The sequence below is a fragment of the Vipera berus genome, assembly GCF_964194415.1.
Source record: "Vipera berus genome assembly, chromosome: 1".
In the NCBI taxonomy this organism is placed as follows: domain Eukaryota; kingdom Metazoa; phylum Chordata; class Lepidosauria; order Squamata; family Viperidae; genus Vipera; species Vipera berus.
This window is the reverse complement of record NC_138202.1, coordinates 321,185,613-321,206,178: the sequence shown is the minus strand read 5'-3', so window position 1 is coordinate 321,206,178 and position 20,566 is coordinate 321,185,613. Positions and strand designations below refer to the sequence as shown.

At 37.9% G+C, this 20,566-nt stretch overlaps 1 protein-coding gene across 2 annotated transcripts in view; it reads left to right on the top strand.

The window, feature by feature from the left end:
- Positions 1 to 15,070, top strand: part of BCL2L11 (BCL2 like 11) — a 34,479-nt gene extending 19,409 nt beyond the window's left edge. For both annotated transcript variants that reach the window (XM_081313336.1, XM_081313337.1), the window contains exon 4: positions 8,144 to 15,070. In XM_081313336.1, coding sequence (XP_081169462.1) covers positions 8,144 to 8,233 — 90 coding nt within the window. In that variant the 3' untranslated portion in view covers positions 8,234 to 15,070. The remainder of the gene's footprint in view (positions 1 to 8,143) is intronic.
- The last annotated feature ends 5,496 nt before the right edge of the window (positions 15,071 to 20,566 follow it).

Sequence of the window (20,566 nt, the reverse complement as noted above, 5' to 3'; positions counted from 1 at the left end):
TAGAACCTAGGACCAAGCTTGGTTTCCTTAAACTGAATTTTGGGAACTGAGCAACTCTTCAGTCTGGAGAAAATGGAAGCAAATTTAAAATATTTTTTTTTAAAAAAATAAGTGGCATATCATCTTTTTGGATAGTGGGATAGTAGTGTTTTCGTTTTATCTGTTTTCTTGGATTTTTGAAATGTTACAATATAGATTCTTTTAAAAAAAGCACTGAAAACCTGACCTTATTTGAAGCAGTTACAGAAATTTGCAGATTGGACCAAACTAATTTAGAGAGGAGGATGTTGATGGGCTGCTTTTTTAGGGTCCCCTAGAAGATGTTTTTCCACTCATGAGGGAAAACCTATGAGGATTTTTTTTCCTCTTTTAGGTGGAAAGATTTCTAGGGAATCACACAACTTCTCTTTCTGTTGCAATGATCAAATTCATAGCCTGCCTTGGCAGCTTTTCCTAGGATTGGATGAACATGCTAATGGGCCTGATAGCCTTATCATCAATCAGTGCTCCTAATTTCTATTTTAAATCGGTGGTTGTCGTCATGTGTTGAATGCATGAACCTCACAATGTATTTCTGTTTTGTGCGATTGCTAATTATATATTGTATGAGATAGTTTGATATGCTTTGTAAGTCATTGGTATCTGTAGTGGAAGAGAGAAACAAGGAAAGCTTTTTATAAAAGAAAATATCAAAGGCTAATCAACTGTATTATCACATAAGTATTTATAAATTATGTTCAGCATCTGATGAATGAAATAAATTCCTATGATGGAAACTTGAAAGGGCATTAGGTTGGGATATATGTGGAAATATTGAGTATAGACAGGATTGTCTTGGGAACTGAAGAGATACAGATACAACAGAGCTGGAAGAGACCTTGGAGGTCTTGGTTATTTTAGATATAAATAGCTATTTTAAAATAGTTTAAATATTAACAGTAAAAGTAGTGCATTATATCTTGTTAGTCCCATTAGAGTCCAAAGAATTGAAGCCTTTGAACTATGGTGCTGGAGAAGACTCCTGCGAGTCCCTTGGACTGCAAGGCGATCAAACCGGTCAGTCCTAGAGGAGATCAACCCTGACTGCTCTTTAGAAGGCCAGATCCTGAAGCTAAAACTCAAATACTTTGGCCACCTAATGAGAAGGAAGGACTCACTGGAGAAGAGCCTAATGCTGGGAAAGATTGAGGGCACTAGAAGAAGGGGACGACAGAGAATGAGGTGGCTGGATGGAGTCACTGAAGCAGTAGGCGTGAGCTTAAATGGACTCCAGAAGATGGTAGAAGACAGGAAGGCCTGGAGGAACGTTGTCCATAGGGTGGCGATGGGTCGGACACGACTTCGCAACTAACAACAAGTCCCATTAAAAAAGAATTGTGTGATCATAATACAATTAATGTTATCAGTAATTGTAACATGAGAAACACTCTACATACAACAGGATAAACACTATCTGTTTCTGTTCTGGGGGTGGGGGCAAAAAGCATACTGAGAGTAATCTTCCATATGCTTGTGTAAGTGGCTGTGCTTAGTGTCACAGGAATCGAATAATGCATCTTCCTTCACCAAGGCGTTGCACCTTATTGCCAATTCAATTTGGTATGCACCCATTCTTCTGGTGCATACTGAATGTGCCAGAGGAAACCTCACAAGCAATGTAAAATAAATGTGTCTACTAACTTTCAGTTAAAATGGTAATATGTATTCTGAGATATAATACTCAGTTCACAGTTTTGAAATTGCATGTACCCATTCCCTTTTTTCTCCATAAAATTCTGAACAGGGTTCTATAGATGAAGAACAAGCAGGAAACAAATTGTTCTAGAACTTTCTGTTCACATGATGGTTGAGTTTTAGTATCCTTTAACTGGATTGGGGAAGGGGACAAGGGCATCAAAGGAAATATGAAATGGAAGATGCTTTTTTTCTTCTTCTTCCCAATATTCTAACAGCAGCCCTATATTAAGAAGTTAAAGTACAAAATGTTTTTCTGGTATGGAGGTAAAATGATAGTAAATGCCTGAGTTGTGAAATATTAGTAAGCCGGATTACAATTAAGGGAGAAAAATGGCAATTTTGACCAATAAAATGATAAATGCCTTTCAGAGACAAAACAGAGATAGCATCTTGACAATTGATGCATGTGTTGCATGTCACTTTAAGGTTCCTTATTGGTTCTTGGTGCGTTTTGTAAATGGAATAGCTTATGGATCATAATTTTGTGTAATTAAGAGTTTGTGGATGATTCTAATTGTTTTAAGAGTAATGAGAATCAAATAATATACCATAGTTCCATGCATTCTGCTACTGTATGGGAAATTTGTATTGTATGTGGCATCTTTGGATAGATGGAAGCTCTGTGTTGCTTTGGGTCATACATAAGTAGATCCTTTTTGGATTTCAATGTGTCCAATTTAATATTGCCCACTTACAAATAGCAGTTGAAGCTTGATTCCTTCTGCTGAAATTTTGTATGTGCAAGATATGTATGTCTTAAATGTACATATAAACTGCTTATCTTCCTCTATACTTAAATGTCTTTTCCATTTGTATGGCATTCATCCTGTCCTCTTACTGTCCTTGTATATGGTGTGGGTCTTTGGCTTTTAGGTTGACAGACCTAATACTCCTATTGAGAAGTTCACATATTGTTACCATAAACCGATTTGTGATAGCAGCATTGAATAGACTCCTCTTTGTTTTCCTACAGTGTCTGTGAAGCATTCATAGGTTGACTAGGGGGAAGAAGACATTTGCGTAGGAAAGGTGGTGGTGGGCTTGTGATGCTGAATCTTCACCATGAAGGACCACAACCAGTGGGCAGGGGGAAGTAAGTAAGAAAGGATTAAGCTTCCCACTACCATTTCTCTCCTTTTATTGCCCATGTTATTTGCATCACTGGTTAAATTTGCACCAATGATGTACCAATTTTTTCCAGGCTGCTGTTTTCAGCCTGAGAAATATTTCCTCAATACTGTTTTGCTTCCCATTAGATATTTGTTTTGGCTAAACCTCTTTGGCTATTTAGTATGTTTTATATTTAGCTCCTTCCGGTTTTTCACGCCTTTATTTTGGACTATGTAGCTTTCTTGTTCAGCTGGCAGAGCATCACACACCTGATTTGTCATACACGAAAATAACGTGCAGAAGGGTGTTCTGTAACGAAATGTTATGATGAGTCATATAGTTTATATGTGAATTGGATTTTAGACAGTTTCCTCATTCATATCTGGAAACCTGAGTAGAATGTGCAGCTAAATGTTATAACTGATAACAATAGTAAATTCACAGGAGACTTCAGAAAGAGCAAGTGGCTTTCAAGGTCTGTTTTTGTTTCCTATGCACCTGCTTCCCTGGATTGAACTTGCAGATTGTTTTGATTTGGATATTTCTTCATTCCACTGTTGTGCCGATGCAGACACTTGCATTACATCAAGCTTTATGGAAGTGACAAGTGTGCAGAAATTAACCCCTTAGAAACTGCTAAGTTGAGGAAACAAGTACATACTTGGAGTCTCCTAAAGCATCAATAAAGTTCATGTTGTGATGATCTTGGCAAAAGCAGCATGTTCTCAGGAGATACTGCAATAATACAAGAGACGTATAGTTAATGTCAGTGTTCTCAAAATATAGTTGTACAGTATGTCACACTTTCATGACAGACAGGTGTTTCCAGGACAGAAATCAGATTTCATTGACAGTTTCATTAGACTTTACACCTTGGTTTGTTGTTTCTGTTGTCATTTCCTTGTCTATCTTTCTTATTATAGTTGCTTATTTCACCTCAATTGCATATTTTGGCCCCTCTTTTTGCCATTTGCTTTTACTTCAGTTCAGCCCTTAATCCCATAGCTCTGTTATTTAAAACAATCCAAATATTTTAAAAGGTGTGGTTAGCTGGGGCCTTCTACTTAATTTGGACCAATGTTTGACACACACACACTAAGATGAATGGCCCTGTACATGTAAGTATTCAAACATAAAGATGTACTTGCTGTTTTGAATGAAATTGCCAAGTAGCTTAAAGTAACATCTGGACTCTGCCCTCTGTGTTGCTACGTTGTAGTTGCATAACAAATGTCAACTATACACTTTAGTGAAAGGAAGATGTTTGTCTAGACTTCTTAAACATTTGAATTCAGTCTTTCTTTAAAACTGAGCACTGTATTGTGGTAAATTAGCTTGTCTCTTTTTCTAGAGTTGATGGTCAATTATTTATAACAGACAAGATGATATCCTTTTATCTCCAATCTTAAACTTTGGCTTCTAAGATAAATTTATCTGAGGCCAGTTTCCTAGTTCTTCTACAGACTAAACAGCTTTGATTCTGTTATTTATATATAAAAGTTCTCTCCCACACATGTTTTCTTTTGTGGATATTTAGGGAAAACACGATGTGCTTTACTATATTTTAATATTTTTAGAACTCAGGCTATGGACACACTAAGGTGAGACTCCTTTTCATTAAACTGAAAAAAGCTACTACATGTAAAACACTCTCCTAGATCTGCTGAGCTTTAACAAGTCTCTCGCAGATGGGGAAAATAAAATATAGAAAATCAATCTCTTACACTGCAGTCATTTGACTTACCTTTGTTTTGTAAGTACTGTAGCTATAATTTCCACCACAGAATAATGTCTTGTCTTTTGTAGATTCCATAGAGAGAACATACCTTTTTTTGTGCATTTCAATATGCATCCCCATAAGCACACCCCAGAAATGTTTCTCTTGTATTCTTCTCTCTCCTTTGAAAAGTTACATCATAGGAACCAGAAGTCTATGCAAAGTACCAGTGCATATGTGGAATGGAGGAAGGGGCATGTCTGCTTCTGCCCTTTCACAGAGACTGCCTGTCATTTCACATCTATATTGGTTCTTGGGGGATTTTGTTGGAGTAGTATGGTTTTTGTATTCTTTATGAATTGATGTTTGTGCCAGGTTTTGGAGACATTGCCATCTTTTGTGGTTTCCCATCTGCTTAACCATAATTAGCAATGGAGAAAAACATAACCCCTGCAACCTATGCATTCTCTCTGTTATGATTGATACTGCAGTTAAGTTTGCCTTGAAAGGCAATATAGTAATTCCTTGAAACAACAAGCTAAAATAAGCATTATTTTGAAAGTAAATTTGTGAAAGGCTAATTTTGGAAGAATCCTGTACTTCCAAGGTAAAAATCACAAGCTGTTGTTAGAATGCTCTTAGAGGAATTGCAGGATGAACTGATTTCCTCTCATCTTATTATGTTGGGATGGAAGTGCCATAGCTTTGCCAGAATCCCATTATGTCAGGTGGATTGAGCAAAAGAGTTTGCTGCTGCTGCTGCTATCCTTCCCTTGCTTGGTTTTTAGAAATATCAACCAAATATCTTTGGTTGGCTTGAAAACTGAAGAAAGATGTAAACAATTCAAATTTAGGTTGAGCTGCACCATCTTGACTATTTCCAGCTAAACCAAAGGCAACTGCAGCGGTGCAAGAATCTGGTGGATAGGACAAAGAAATGACTATAAGCAGCAAACCAATCTTTTTTAACCTTAATCTGAATTAAGTGTAATTATAATTACTTTCCATGAATTTATTAACTTCCCAATTTTGTAATAGCTTTTAGGGGAACTCTTAAGTTGTGCATCTCTTACTATAAAATAATTTTTACCTTCTTGCTGGACTCAAGATCTTTGAAACAGATTTATGACTGCATTTGACCTAATAGGCTTTACTACAGGAAAGCTTATACCATAATAAATCTACTAGTCTGAGGTATTTCAAGATATTATATGTACTGTAGCTGATCTTCTGAAACTTTTTAGTGTTTGTTTGATGCAAATAAGTTAAAATATCTAACCCATATGCTAATTGTATTTAATTAGGTTAAAACAACCTTTTCTAAACAAAGTGTTGAAAGAGAAATAATTGGTTTGATTGTCCCCTGGATTATCTGCTTTATTTCCTCTCATCAAGGAGACTTGTGGAAGTTGTAGTCAGGCAGCACACAAATGTGTGTGCCTTCTTTTTCTTACATGACTGCATCTTTTCAACTGTATCTGCATGTATTTATACTCAAAAAAGCAGTGGGTGTTTATACAGGTGGAGTCACTTGAGAATAATTTGGAGGTTCACTAGTTCATTAGCTCTGGCACAGATTGCCAATAGCTGTATTTAGGTTCTTGGCATACATTACACCAAATCACTGGTTTCTCAGATAAATTATAGCTACCAGATTTCATCCTTTGGGAATCTCTGTAACATTTTCAAGAGTCAACAATTTAAACAATGACACAATTATGTTCTGAGAATACCATCTTGGTTTTGGCATCTCCTGTTTTTTCCCCTTTCTGTGTGCTCTACCAGATCTCATAAATTATATACCATTTGTTTCTGGTAACAAACCTCACATTAACCAGCACAGAACAAGATTAAATATAGTAACAGTTACTCCAAACACAGTGTTAAAGATACAATTCATTCACAAGACTTTCTTCTGCCTTTATTTCTAAGTCCACTGGAATCAGAGGATTTTGGAGTCTCTCTTCACATAAAAGGTGAAATGTCAAAAAATTGCCATTCATGAGGAAAATTAGGCTGTCTATAGATGTTTTTTTTACTTTGTTAATTTCTTGTCACAGGAGTTTTAGAGCATGTTAAATGGGCTTGTGTTCTATCCATTTGAATGAATACAGTGAGGGTGCAAGCATGATTGAGGCAGACAACGAGGACATCAATCAGTGACAGACAATGGACATAGGCAAAAAGAATTAGCTAGAAATACAAAATGCTATGAGTTAATCATTTTTTTCCATGGTTTGCTGAATGTCCCCAAGTTATTTTGCATCATATTAACATAGCAGTAGCATTAGCACTTAGACTTATATACCACTCTGTAGAGGTTTACAGCACTCTCTGGGCAGTTTACAATGTCAGCATATTGCCCCATCCTTGGAAGGATGGAAGGCTGAGTTAACCTTGAGCCCCATCAGGATCAAACTCCAAACTGCGGGCAGAGTTTGCCTGAAATACTGCATTCTAAACTGTGCCACTATGACTCTTACTCTATATGAACCTTAAATAAAAAATAAAATAATAAAATACACGTCTCAGAAAGAATGACTTTAGAATTGAGGTATAACATTGTTATTTACACTTTATAAGGCCAAAAGCAAATATATTCAGTTGAATATGACATGCATACGATTTAGGCTAGGGATTAATAATCCTTTCCAACATACTTGAAACTCATTCATAAATAGCAACCATGCTGTATTTGATTTGCAGCCAATAAATAACAATAGTCCCTCTCTGTCTTAACACCAGCTCAGTCAGGTTATTTGCCCATCCAGTCCCTTTTTGGCTTACAGAGGCTCTAGAGCAGCTTAAGCAACTACAACAACTGGATCTTTCTAGAAGCAAGATCCTGCCATTATGTTCTGATCTCTTCCTTTCAGAATTTTGATTTACACAAATTTATACTGTGCTATCAGCTAGCAATTCTGTGCTTAAATTTAAAACATGAGGACTGCCTGCTAAGAAAAAGAAAAATTGAAGCATGAAAAAGGATATTTTCTTGTTTATATCATTTATTAAAAACAAATGATAGACAGTATCCATTTATTAATGGTTTAGTGTTCATGCAAAACCTACTCATATAGTAATCTGACTAAAGCTTTGTCATACATGCACATTATTCTCTTTGAGATGTAAGGATAAAAATATAGTCCATATGATTGCAATAGAAAAACCTCAAAAATCAATTAAGATATCCTGCTTTGTTAAAATCCTACCTGTACCCTAATACGGGGGTCCCCAACCCCTGGTCTGTGGACTAGTACTGGGCTGCAGCATGCCAGCAACCAGTCCGCACAAACAAGCAAAGCCCCATCTGCGAGATGCAGACAGCATACAAAACCATGCACCCTCCAGTCTGTGGAAAAACCTCTCTCCACGGAACTGGTCCCTGGTGCCCAAAAGGTTGGGGACCTCTGCCCTAATAGTTGTCTTATTGGCCAGCTTAACACTTTATCATTCAAAGTTATTCAAAGTACTTGATGTGTTAGTACTGCAATTCCTAAGTTGGCCTATACATTTGATAATTTTTACTGCCTCATATTAAAGGTCCTTGTTTTAAAATAACTTTATTTCTTCTTTCAGGGTTTATTGGATTACCAAGGAGTAAATCATCAGATCATAATTTTGCGCCTCTTGCATTACATCGTCCGCTTCATATGGAGAATGCAGTGACTAGGATTTCAAGAGGCCATGAAGATTGTTTACTTGGTTCTAGCAACAAAGCCCATGAACAATCTCTTTGGATGCAGCTAATAGCCCTTCGTGACTTGGGACATCCAGTAAATTCAAGGAGCAGCAGGACTCCATATTGGGGAATTAACAAATTATGATGGATTTTTGGAAATGGGTCAACATTTTTTAGAAAAGATTTCATATGACAGAGTTGACACCATGTTTTGGTGATGAAACTTTTTTTAAAAAAACTTTGCTATATAAAGCTTTTAAGGAAACCATTGAATCATGTTGGGTTCACATTAGGAAATGTGTAGGCTGCTCCTCTACCTTACAATGGAATTGACTGAGCCAGCTACTTTGTAAAGCTGCCTTAGTTTTTATATTAAAGACATATTGTACAGCTTTTTAAAGAACAAATCTTCCCAAGCAGTGAGAGGCCAAACTCTAGTATATTAGGTCCTCCATTCATTCCAGATGACTTCCATGCAGAAGAGCTCATGATCATTAAATGAAGTAGGTGGAGACAGGATGGAAAGATTGGAATTGATACTTCCAGTTACTTCTCCCCAAATTTCTGCCATTAAAGTCAGCTGCCTTTGTGCATCTACACCAGAAGGAATTTACACAGAACATGTATCCATCTGCTGTGCAAGTACCCGATTGGATCTTTCCTTGTGCAGAGCTTTTGCTTCTTGCAGTCCAGAGGAAGAAATCTTGATTTGAAAGTTGAAATTAAACTGTGAAAGTTTAAATGGTCCAAATAATGACACCAGGTTGCCTTTTATAATTTTCTTCCTTTATTTGTATAGAACTTGTATATTCTATAGCATAAAGCGATGGGAGGGAGGGGGCAATGTAGCAATAAGTTTTTGCATGTGGGTGAAAGCAGTTCCTACACCGGTGCAATATTGCCCCAAGTTGTTAAAACAGGGTCCTACTGCATGATTCCTGGCACTGTTTTGATCCTCATTATGGTATTTTACTGTTGTTTAAATCCAGTTTGGGTGTCTGTGGGTTTTTTAAAATAAGCACTCTGGATTTAGTTATTGCTGCATTTATTCTTAAAATAAATTATCTGGAGGGATGAGTTAGTAACCATAATGTGGAATGTACAAGGACTACTGACTCAATGCATAGGTTTGGGGTCGATAGCAGCACAGTATTCATATTGATTCTGAGGGTAAAAATTCCAAAAGATGGAAACAAGGTTTTTTTTTCTTTTATAGGTTTTAATAGCAGAATTTCTGGAATCTTTCCCTCCCAAGTTCAGCCTCATATCCTTATGTGAGAAAGTACTGTGTTCCCGCGAAAGTAAGACTTACCCCGAAAATAAGCCCTAGTTTGATTGTTGGGGGTGGGCCTAATATATGCCCTACCCAAAAAATAAGCCCTAGTTTTGGGGCGAGGCACACCTGAAAATCAAGCTAGGGTGGGGGTGTGGAGCTGCCCCACATGCCCCGCACACACTTATCTTGCAGCCTGGCCTCTCTTTGCCTGCCCACGTCTTCTGCGGTGTTCCCAGGCCTGCATTTCACAGTCAGAGACCTTTCTGGAAGTCCAGTGCAGCCAAGAAGCGAGCTATGGATTCTGGAAAGGACTTTGGCTGCGAAATGCAGGCCGGAGCTCCATTCTCAGCTGCAGAATGAAGCTGCTCATTTGGCTGCAGAAGAAGTGGGCTGGCGGGGCAGGGCTGTCAGTGTCGGAGGTGAGTGGAAAGGGAACACACACACACACCCCTGAAAATAAGACCTGGTGCCTCTTGGAGGCAAAAAAAAAGGCTGAGTCTTATTTTTGTGGAAACATTGTAGCTGCGTTTACCTACTATGTTGGTGAGGACTACTTGTAGTATACTTAGAAAAAAAATATCTTGAACCGAGGATAACGAATTCCAAAAAGCTGAGTTGTGCAACCTTAATAACTGAAACAAAGCAAATTGTTTCTCTGAGCCATAGATAGTGGTAAAGACAGTGATTCCCAAACTGTAGACTGAAGGTCTGTCATATGCCATGGGAGAGACGAAGTGTGTCTGCAAAAAGAAACTGCCATATTTGATGTTGCGTCATCCCCTTTCTGTGCCTAGAGATGGAAATAAATATCCTTCTCAAGATAAGGGCTCTCTAGGGTTCCTGGTTCAGGTTCTCTTGCATTTGCAAGGTACAGAAGCCTTCATAAGCATAGGAAGCTGTCTCATTTTGAATCAAAGTACTGGTCTGTTTAGGCTAGTGGTTATTGGCTGGGTCTTTGCCAGCCCTTCGCAGAGATACATAGCTCCTATATTAGTATGCAAAGTATATGCTGGACCACTTAATGATTACCATTCTGTCCCAAAGCCTGATTAACGTAAGAGAAGGCATGACGGCAGCAGGTCCAGTTCAAGGTGGTATTTTCTGTAGTTGAAAGGAAGATAACTCTTCGTTACATTAGCACGGATTGGAAACTAAACATTTATGAACTGGACCTAGTAAAGACAGAGCACGTTGCTCCAGAGAGCAACCTTTGAAACAATTTAGAAGTTTAAACAGACCATTAAGGGGCCTAATGGAAATCATCTTTAGCATTCCTTTGCCTTTGGTGTTTACGGGAGAGATGATTAAACCTTTCTATTTTTTTTTATTGAGAGGGGAGTCAGTTGCTTCCAAAAGGATTAAAATTTTGCTTTAAAACAATAAAGTTCAGAATATTGAATTTATAAAATAGTAAATTATGGCATGCACATAAGCTCAACCTTGAATCAAAATATAGCAAGTAAATTTCTAATGTAACTGGTGGTTAGCAGGTGTGCATGCTGACTTATTTTTAAAAAGGCTTTTTGCATCTGAGAAATATTTTGTCACCCATCATAGTTTATTAAATATAAAATGTTTGACTCTTCAAATGTCAAAGGCGATAGTAAAGTGTAAAATAATAGATCTAGCTTGGGAAAATTCAAAACTGAAAGTAACAGTGATTAAATAAAAATTAAACGAGCAGTAAAGCTGTGCTGCACATTATGGTCAGGTAGTTCATATGTCATTTTTATTTGGCCACGTGAGGCAACTGGAAATGAATATCTGCATGGAAGATTCCCTCCCTTTTGCTCTTTGCCATAAAATTTTATCTGGTCCTTGATTAGCTATATATACCGGTACAGACTATAAACATGATTCCAAATACTGTGCCACATCTGATTTCATCAGCACCACTGAAAATGTGTAACTACCTTCAAAAAGTTAAATAGGCTTTGACTTCTCTCGAAGCCATCTAAAGTGCATTTGTAGAATCTAGACTCTATGATTCTTTGTATTATCAACACCTCTGTGGTTTCTCTGTATTGTTTCATAAACGTTTAACTCCTGTGCCTGCCTGGGATGTGTGGAATGTTAGCCCGCCTAGTGGAGATTCATCTGTTCCCTGTATGCATTAATTTAACCCCTTGTTTCAGAAGCCCAGTGAAATTAAAACACACCCAAGATCTCCCAACAAGCAAAATACACATGCAGGTGAAAGTTGTCCACAGAATTGCTTGGTGAAACTGTTACCCATCTCTTGGAAATGGGGATATTAAGGGTGTATTATATTAAAGTTCCTTACCCATCTCAACAGGCCAATGTCTTTCCAAACTGACAGGGTTGATCAGCTGGTGCTGTATGCAGTGCTCTCAATTTTAAGAACAATCTGAACAACTTCATGCCATCCTCTTTTTGTCCATCTTTTATAGGGCTATGTGCAGCACTTCAGATTCAATTTCAAAAGTGCTTGAGAATGCATAGGGGAGAGGAACATTGCCCTTGACTACAACTCCTTAAAGCAGCTGTTGCCTGTATCGTAGAACAGAGGTGTGATGTCTTGAAAAAGATGCAGATGCCTTCACGAGTGCTAAGGTGCATTCTCCCGTGCATTCTGTAGCACATTTTTTAGGAAGAAAGCCATGTTAGTCTATGGTAACAAAAACTCAGGAGAGCCCTAATAGAAACTTTTCAGTATCACATGTTATTAAAAGACACTGGCTTTTGTGAGCTGCAGCTTACTTAATCTGATGCGCATACAATGGCTAGATTGATACAGGATTTAAATCGTGGGGAGGTGGTGGAAAAAAACAGGTTATGCAGAAGCAGCTTTATCTCACATGTAACTTGTGCATCTGATGAAGTGAGCTGCAACTCACAAGAGCATATGACTTAATAAAACGTGTTACTCAGAAAAGGTGCTACTGGAGTCCTTCTGATTTTTTTTTTTGAAGCACCATTTGGAATTGTATTTGAAGCACTGCTGACATCCAGAAACAGGTTTAGCCAGGGAGGCACATGCTTTACATGCTTCGCTTTTGCTGAATCAAGCATTTCTTTGGTAGCTGTATAAGAGGGAGATTCCTTATCTGATAATGTCAGTCCATAACTTTCCTAATTTGATTTGTTATTTTAATTTCAAATAGAAATGACAATGCTGTTAATAGAAATTTGATCTGTATATTTGCATGTTGCCTGCAAAATCTGATTTATTGAAAGAGGAAAGGAAATGGATTTAACAGCTACCGGTAGCATTATGCTGCTCAGATTGATACTGTGCAAAATGCCAGAAATTTAATTCTGTTCCAACTACAGTGATGCCAATATGCAACAATGGACACAAACTTTCTGATTAAGGGTTTGCTATTATTCAGTGTGTCATAAGATCCTGTATTTAAATTTGACCATATTTTAAATGGGAATAATTACCAGAAGTATCTTTCAGCACAAACTGGCTTATGTTGGCTGCCAACATGGACCCAGAATAATGTGCCTAGACATCATCTTTCTTTACTCACCAAAGCACGAATGAAACTTTGCTCCTGCTTCTGAACCTGGAGCACTCCAGTGTTAAAATTAAATCCTTCTGTAGACTTCAACCATGGTTGGGAGTTCCATGCATGCACCTTATGTTGGAAGACTCCTTTGTTCCTTGGATTGGAGCAGATGTTGCTCCTTAGGATACCCTAATTTGAGGAGTGGCTTTCTCTTAGGGATGGGTATATGGAAATAGGGAGCTGCTGTAGGAAAGGGGGGCTTTGAAAAGTCCAGTGCATGAGCAGTGGTGTCTGTGCTGCCTTTTTGCATCCCTGGTTCTCCCCCCCCTCCGCCCCAATTTCTTTAAAGGCTTGGCTGGCCCAGTGCCTTGAGTTATGTACACATCCATATGTGTTAACTGATAGCATGGACGCGCAATGAGCTTGCTGCCATGGCTTAAGGCAAGCATTATAAACCTAATACATATTTTTAAAATTCTGTGAATTATAACGTAAACAGTAAATGACACAATATTGGCACTGTGTGGCCCAAACCCAAGCTTTCTTTTTTCCGCAGACTTTTATCTATATAGATAACTATATCTAAAAAACTAAATCAAATAATTCCCATTTGGTTTTCCAGTTCACTGCAGGTTTTGTGCCTTGACAACCCCACTGTGAACTTAGTGAGACTTGTGGGTTTTTAAAATCTTGATGTAATTTAACATATATAACCTTTTTGTCTATTAGAGGATTTTAAAAAAATAAAATTCCCTTTTAAATGGCCTGCCAAAACATTTTTATGAAGAATTTCCTTTGGTTGTGGAGAAACCAGATATAAATTTCTTCCCAGAGAATTACTAAGACTTTCGATGCTTTTTATTTTCTTTCAATGATTGTAAATATTTGAATATTTATTAGATTAGAGCAGTTCTTCTCATCTGAGCCAAATGTTACCTGTGTGCAATGTTTCCTCTTTTCTTACTATTTCATGTAAGATTTTTTTTGTATAGTAGCAGAAATTTCTTTAAACTTCTTTTTGTAAAATTGAACTTGTTAAATACTGTAGGTTCCCCTTTTCTTTGTAATTAATGCACTCTACTGTTTCATAATGCTGTAACTTGTAGAAATGTTGTATATTTATTTTCTGCTTATTTAAGTTCTTGTAAAGTCTTTTTTTCTTTAAATTTTACTTAGCATATATGAAAATAGTGATTGATCAGTTTAGAGCACTGTCTACTAGTTTGAGATAGTTGGCGCTATTTTAGATATTAACCCACTTATTTTCTCTCATTTCTCTTACTTCTTTCTCTGTCTTGTTACAGCGTTCAAGTATACAGTGTATACAGTGCAAGCAGAGAGTACAATTCCATTGTGTCATTAGGAAAGCCCCATACTCAAGCTTTGAATTTTTTTTATAACTTTTTGTGGGGACTGATGGTGGTTTTCAAAGAATTTTTACTAAAGCAACATGCAGTGCTCTGAATTAGTCTTCAAAAATGATAAGACATGATCCAGAGACTTGCATGGGCATGTTGTCTTCAGTCAGAATTCAGCTGACCCCAGCAACCCACCACAAAAATCAGTGTCTCTGGAAAATGCATGAAATACCAGATGACAACCTTGGTGCTTCCTGTTTCTTTCTTGAATTGTGCTAATATTAAGGGCTGTTAATACTGCATCCCTTGACCTCAGTTTGTGTAGCACAGGATATATGGCTGTTACCTCATGATCAAGAAGTACCTACAATTTATTCAAGAACTACTAAATTTTTAGGAGAAGAATGAAATTTTGCACCCCAGTTTAAAGACCACTAGTTATTGTATGAAAGACCTCGTCATCAGGTACAAACATCAATGTAGCACTGATCTTGTACTGATTAATCACTAATTTGTTTCATAGAACCCAGCATATGTAGCATTTTTATTGCAGTTTCCCTGGCTTACTTGTGTTTTGCACTGATGAAAATTTGACAGGGTAATTGCCACTTTACTTGTGCAATACTGCTGTAAATAACTGCAGATCTTTTTTTTAAGATGCAATCCTTTATGTTCTTAATAATGAATTTTATATGAATAAAACTTTTCAACTACTATTGTGTACTTTTTAAATTTATCAGGAGTTTTCTACAGAAATTTGCTTATGTTTATAGTCGCACTACATAAATCTGCATGCAGTTTGATTTAAACAGCTCAACACCATACAACATAACTCATGAGGCTGGAGGTAGACCAGTCTGGCTAAAGTAAGACTAGTAATATTATTTTTAAAATATATAGTATCTAGCTACTGCTAAAGTAGAGGAGGCAGCAAAATGAACATGGGAGTTAAAACAAAAGTCTCTCAATCTGAAAAAGATATGTTTTTTTAAAGCAGAGGTAGGCAAAAGTGAATTAAAAACATAAGAGTGTAATATATTTGCTTTTTCTACCAGATCTTGAGGAAAGATTTTCTAAAATCCAGAAATATCTTCCTTTTGGGCAAATAGGTAAAAACAAGTTAGTACAAATTAGTTAATCCAAGTGATATTTCTTTATAAAAGGAATATTTTAGCAAACCGCTACAGGGAATATTGTTTTGCGCCCCACCTTTAGAAGCTTACATTTCTCCCTGTTTTCTCCACATTTTAACCTCAATGACTACATGGAACATGTATATTTAGAATGTTTTTGATCAGTAGATGATAGACACAAGTAGTAGGGGTGGCTAGTATGGGCTACCTGGAGGGAGATATGCATCACAGAGCCAATTTTGGAAACAAAATAATCAACAATGAAAATCTTCGGGAAGATCAGCAATTGCTTCTAATATCTTTAATAAGATTCACATGTTGGCATATTTGTTAATTTTAAATTTAATATATTCTTAAATTGTCCTTTCTAATGCAAAGGGTTGAATCTGTTCAGTAATTCATTGCTCTATCGTTTTTTGGAATTGGGTCCTGAGGTAAGAATTGTCCTATCCTTGCTGCCATTTAAGAAGGATCTTTTAAAGATGGTTCTCCTTTTGGATCTTAATTTTTACAGTAATTTTGTCACTATATTTTGCAGTGTGGGTCCATTAATTTTTATTTTTTCATTGTATTGTAGTTTTAGGCTTTTAAACATTTTTATTAGGCTTCAACTGGTGCAGAATTCAGCCGCGCGAGTTTTGATGGGAGCTTCCCGATACTCCCATGTAACACCTCTTCTCCGTGAGCTGCATTGGCTTCCGGTTGCCCTCCGGGTGAGATTCAAGGTGCTGGTAATGACCTATAAAGCCCTAAATGGCTTGGGTCCGGAATATCTAAGGGAACACCTGCTGCCGGCATCATCTTCCCATCGTCCTGTGCGCCCCCACAGGGAGGGCCTTCTCAGGGTACCGCCGGTTAATGAATGCCGGCGGGTTATTCCCAGGGGAAGGGCGTTCTCTGTGGGTGCGCCTGCCCTATGGAACCAACTACCCACAGAACTTAGGACTGCCCCCGACCTTCGCTCATTTCGCCGGGACCTGAAAACCTGGCTCTTCAATCTATTTGGTCCAGACTGTGGGGTTAATTTAACTGGGTTTTAGATTTACTCTTGGGGCTTGAATTTAATTTGTTTTAATTGTTTTTATTTTTGTATTCATGGTTTTAACTGCCCTGTAAACCGCCCTGAGTCCTATGGGAATAGGGCGGTATACAAATCCAATAAAATAAATAAATAAATAAATAAATATTAATAAGGCTTGCAGAGTTGTGGCATGGGGTGAATAGAAATAGTATAAAATGAATTATTAAAGATATGCAGGGAGGGTAAAAGTAATTTATGCAAATTTTTGTTACAGAAGACTCTTGAGACGTGCCTTCCAAGTATTTCAGAGTTCAGCTTAAAATATTCTAATGCAATTCTAAAAGGACTTCAAAATTAAGAGAAATGGTTACATCCATAATAAATATAAGTTTAAAGAGTGGGATCATTGGCCTCTCAGTCCAGTGGTAGCCATACTTTCTGCTATAATGGAAGAATGAACTGTGATTCAGTTGGCATGCTGTTGTATTGGCATGGTAAGAATAGAAGGCAGCATATACCTAATTACAGAGTAATGCAAATTTCTCCATTTGGATTGCTTCCTGTACATTTTTCTTTGAAGAACTTTCTGTGTCTGCTGTTTCAGACACTCCAAATAGTATCTAGACCAGTGATGGCGAACCTTTTAGAGACCAAGTGCCCAAACTGCAACCCAAAACCCACTTATTTATCACTGGGCGCCAGGTGGGCACGGCCTACTGGGTGGGTGTGGCTATGGTGGTCATGGAAGATTGGGTGGGTGTGGCCAAGGTGGGTGTGGTCACCTCAATGTCGCTCGTGGGAAGGGACACCTGTGTGGGGCAGCTGGTTGAAGAGGGACAGTTGCCACCTCCGAGGCATGGCGCGGGTGCCCACAGGGAGGGCTCTGAGTGCCGCCTCTGGCACCTGTGCCATAGGTTCGCCACCACTGATCTAGACCAAAGTAAAAAGTCACTATTTTTCACCTGCTCTTTGGTAAGTAAGATCAAACTGTTTCAGAGATGGGCCAGAGTATATTAATAATAATTTCCACTCTTTTTTAAAAAAAAATTAGAACATTTTATTAAATGTACAATTAAAAACAAAAGTGGACTTCCCTGGCTACAACACTACTATTAGTATTACCTTATGTTACAGAAAGAAATAACAAAAACTTAAAATACATTCTATGACAGGACAGTATAACAAACTGTACATATAACACCTGTAAATTTTTTGGTAAACTGTCGTCAGCGTTATATTTACATATCTTTCAGTTGTGTCCTGATATAGGTGCTCATAAGAAATCCTTACATTATCAACTAATCAAACAATAGTCTAGCCAATCGTACAAATTTTGCCAAATTTCATAATACTCTGTTTCAGTCTTATTTTGATCTCTAGGGGTTAACCTGTCCCTTTTGGCGCAGGATAAAATTTTATCTATTATTTCTTCTTCAGTGGGTGTTTCCTTTCTTTTCCATTTTTGGGCATATGCCAATCTTGTTGCAGTTAAAATATGCAATAATAAGTAGAAAGATGCTTTGCTGAGTTTATCATTAATAATCCCTAATAAGAAAGTTTCTGGTTTTAAATCAATTTTTTGTAGTCATATTTCTTCCAACCAATTTTTTATCCACTGCCAAAAATTTTGCGCTTTTGAACATTCCCACCACATATGATAGTAAGTCCTTGGAAGCCTTCTGCATTTCCAGTACGTCGGTGAGATTTTTTTTATCTATTTTTGCTAACTTTGTAGGGGGAAGGTGCCATCTATAAAACATCTTGTACAGATTCTCTTTATAGGAGGTGGCTAGCGTTAACCTCCTATTTCTATCTCATAAGGTAAAGGTAAAGGTTCCCCCGCACGTGTGTGCTAGTCGTTTCCGACTCTAGGGGCCGGTGCTCATCTCCGTTTCAAAGCCGAAGAGCCAGCGCTTCTCCGAGGACGTCTCCGTGGTCATGTGGCCGGCATGACTAGACGCCAAAGGCGCACGGAACGCTGTTACCTTCCCACCGTAGTGGTCCCTATTTTTCTACTTGCATTTTGACGTGCTTTCGAACTGCTAGGTTGGCAGAAGCTGGGATGAGTAACAGGCGCTCACTCTGCTACGCGGCACTCGGGATTCGACCCACCAAACTGCCAACCTTCTGATCGACAAGCTCAGTGTCCTAACCCACTGAGCCACCGCGTCTATCCCATAGTGATTGCCAATTATCTAGGTCAATACTGTAACCAAAATTTTTACTCCAGATTAACATTTCCACTCTTACTGAATCTGTGGAATGATGGCAACTACTTGTAATACTCCAGGTTCTTAAGAAAAGAGATACTGGAAGAATCAATTAGTATAAATTGTTAATACCCAGCCAAATATTTTCTGGATAAAATCATTTGCTGTCAGTTGGAAACTGATTGACAAAATATACTGAGATGGCAGGGATCCTATCTTATGTTATCTTAGAGATTTTCTAAGCCTGTAGATGTCAGGGAAATTATCAGTTTCCTCTGTTATTTCCATTGGATCTCTACCTGACCTAGCTGGTAAAAGGGGCCAAGGCTGTAATCAATGTTTCTTTGTGGGAATTGGAGACTCCAGCATCATTGAAAGACCTGCTGATCTCTCTGCTTCTCAACAAATCAAGCCTGAATCCAATGGAAATGAGCAAATGTTCTATCTTCAGTCTTTCCCCCTTGCAGAAAGTTGTAGGAACATTATCATGGTATAGTTATAGGGAGCTTTGGAGGAGATTATTTGGACCTGGAAGTCTGGATTCTCATTGTTAAGCCTTTACCTCCACATCAAGGAAGCAAAATTCAGAGACTTCAGTTTTAATACCAAGAATTAGGAGTAATGTTTTGAGATTTGAGTTAGGAACCCTCCAACCCTCCTTTATTAATTCATTAGGACAGGGTTTCTTTGAAGCATTGGAATTTTTTCCCCAGATTGTTTGCATGACAAACTAAGAGATTGTTATTAGATAAATCTGTAACAGGACACACACCCCAAATTTGCTATTTCTTTCTTGACTTCAACCTCTTACAAATGACCATTGGAGAGACTTGTACTGAAGGAGGACAATTATTCTTGCTCTAGATCTTTTGAGTGGCTTTTGATGCTTTTCATCACAGTATTCTTCTGTACTGCCCACAAAGATTGGGAGTTGGTGGCACTATTCTAATGTTTCTGCTATAGCCTAAGTGGCTAAAGGAACTATTCTTAGACACAGGTCTATTATGGGATACTACAGGGTTTGGTCTTCTCTAACATATCTAAATTGGCATGGAGAGGAAATCCATTTCTTTCGGATGGGACATCAATATACTGTTGTTTAGCTCTTCTTCAGGTCAGATAGGAGATGCAATAAAAGTTCTAACCTCGTTTATAAGCTAGATGAGGAAAAAATAGGTTCAGATTCCAGCTGAACAATGCAAAATGGTTTTAATGTTAACTCAGAAGCCAACCTGATTCCAAGACTATACTATTTTAGAATCTGAATGGGATTGTGGTTCCTCAGAGCAACCAGGCTTGCAATCTAGGAATTCTCAGAGCTCAGAGCTTTTACTAGAGGAGGTGGTAAAGGACATGACCAGGAGGGCCTTTCCCCAGATTTGTCTAGTGTGCAAGCTCTGGTCTTATCTAAAAGAGGATATGCTAAGTAGTAGTTTATGACTTTTGCTTAATGTCTATGGAGATTCTCAGTCATCCCAGTCATGGTTGTCCCAAAGGTGCGTTTTCAAGAGGCAACTGGACTTTCTTGTTTTTCTTTGAAGATGTTTTGCTTCTCACCACTTTCAAAAATCCTGGAGCACCGGGGAAGTACCTGATTGGAAAAAGGCTGATGTTCCCATCTTCAAGAAAGGGGAAAAAAACAGACCCAGGAAACTACAGACCAATCAGTTTAGCTTTTGTTTAGCTTTTCTTCAGGTCAGATAGGAGATGCAATAAGATCCTAGAAAAGATAATTTTAAAAAAAAGATCTACGAACAACTAGAAGCAAAGTAAGTAAGTTATAACTAGCAGCCAGCATGGGTTTGTTTAAAAACAGATCATGCCAAACCAATGTTATTCCATTCTT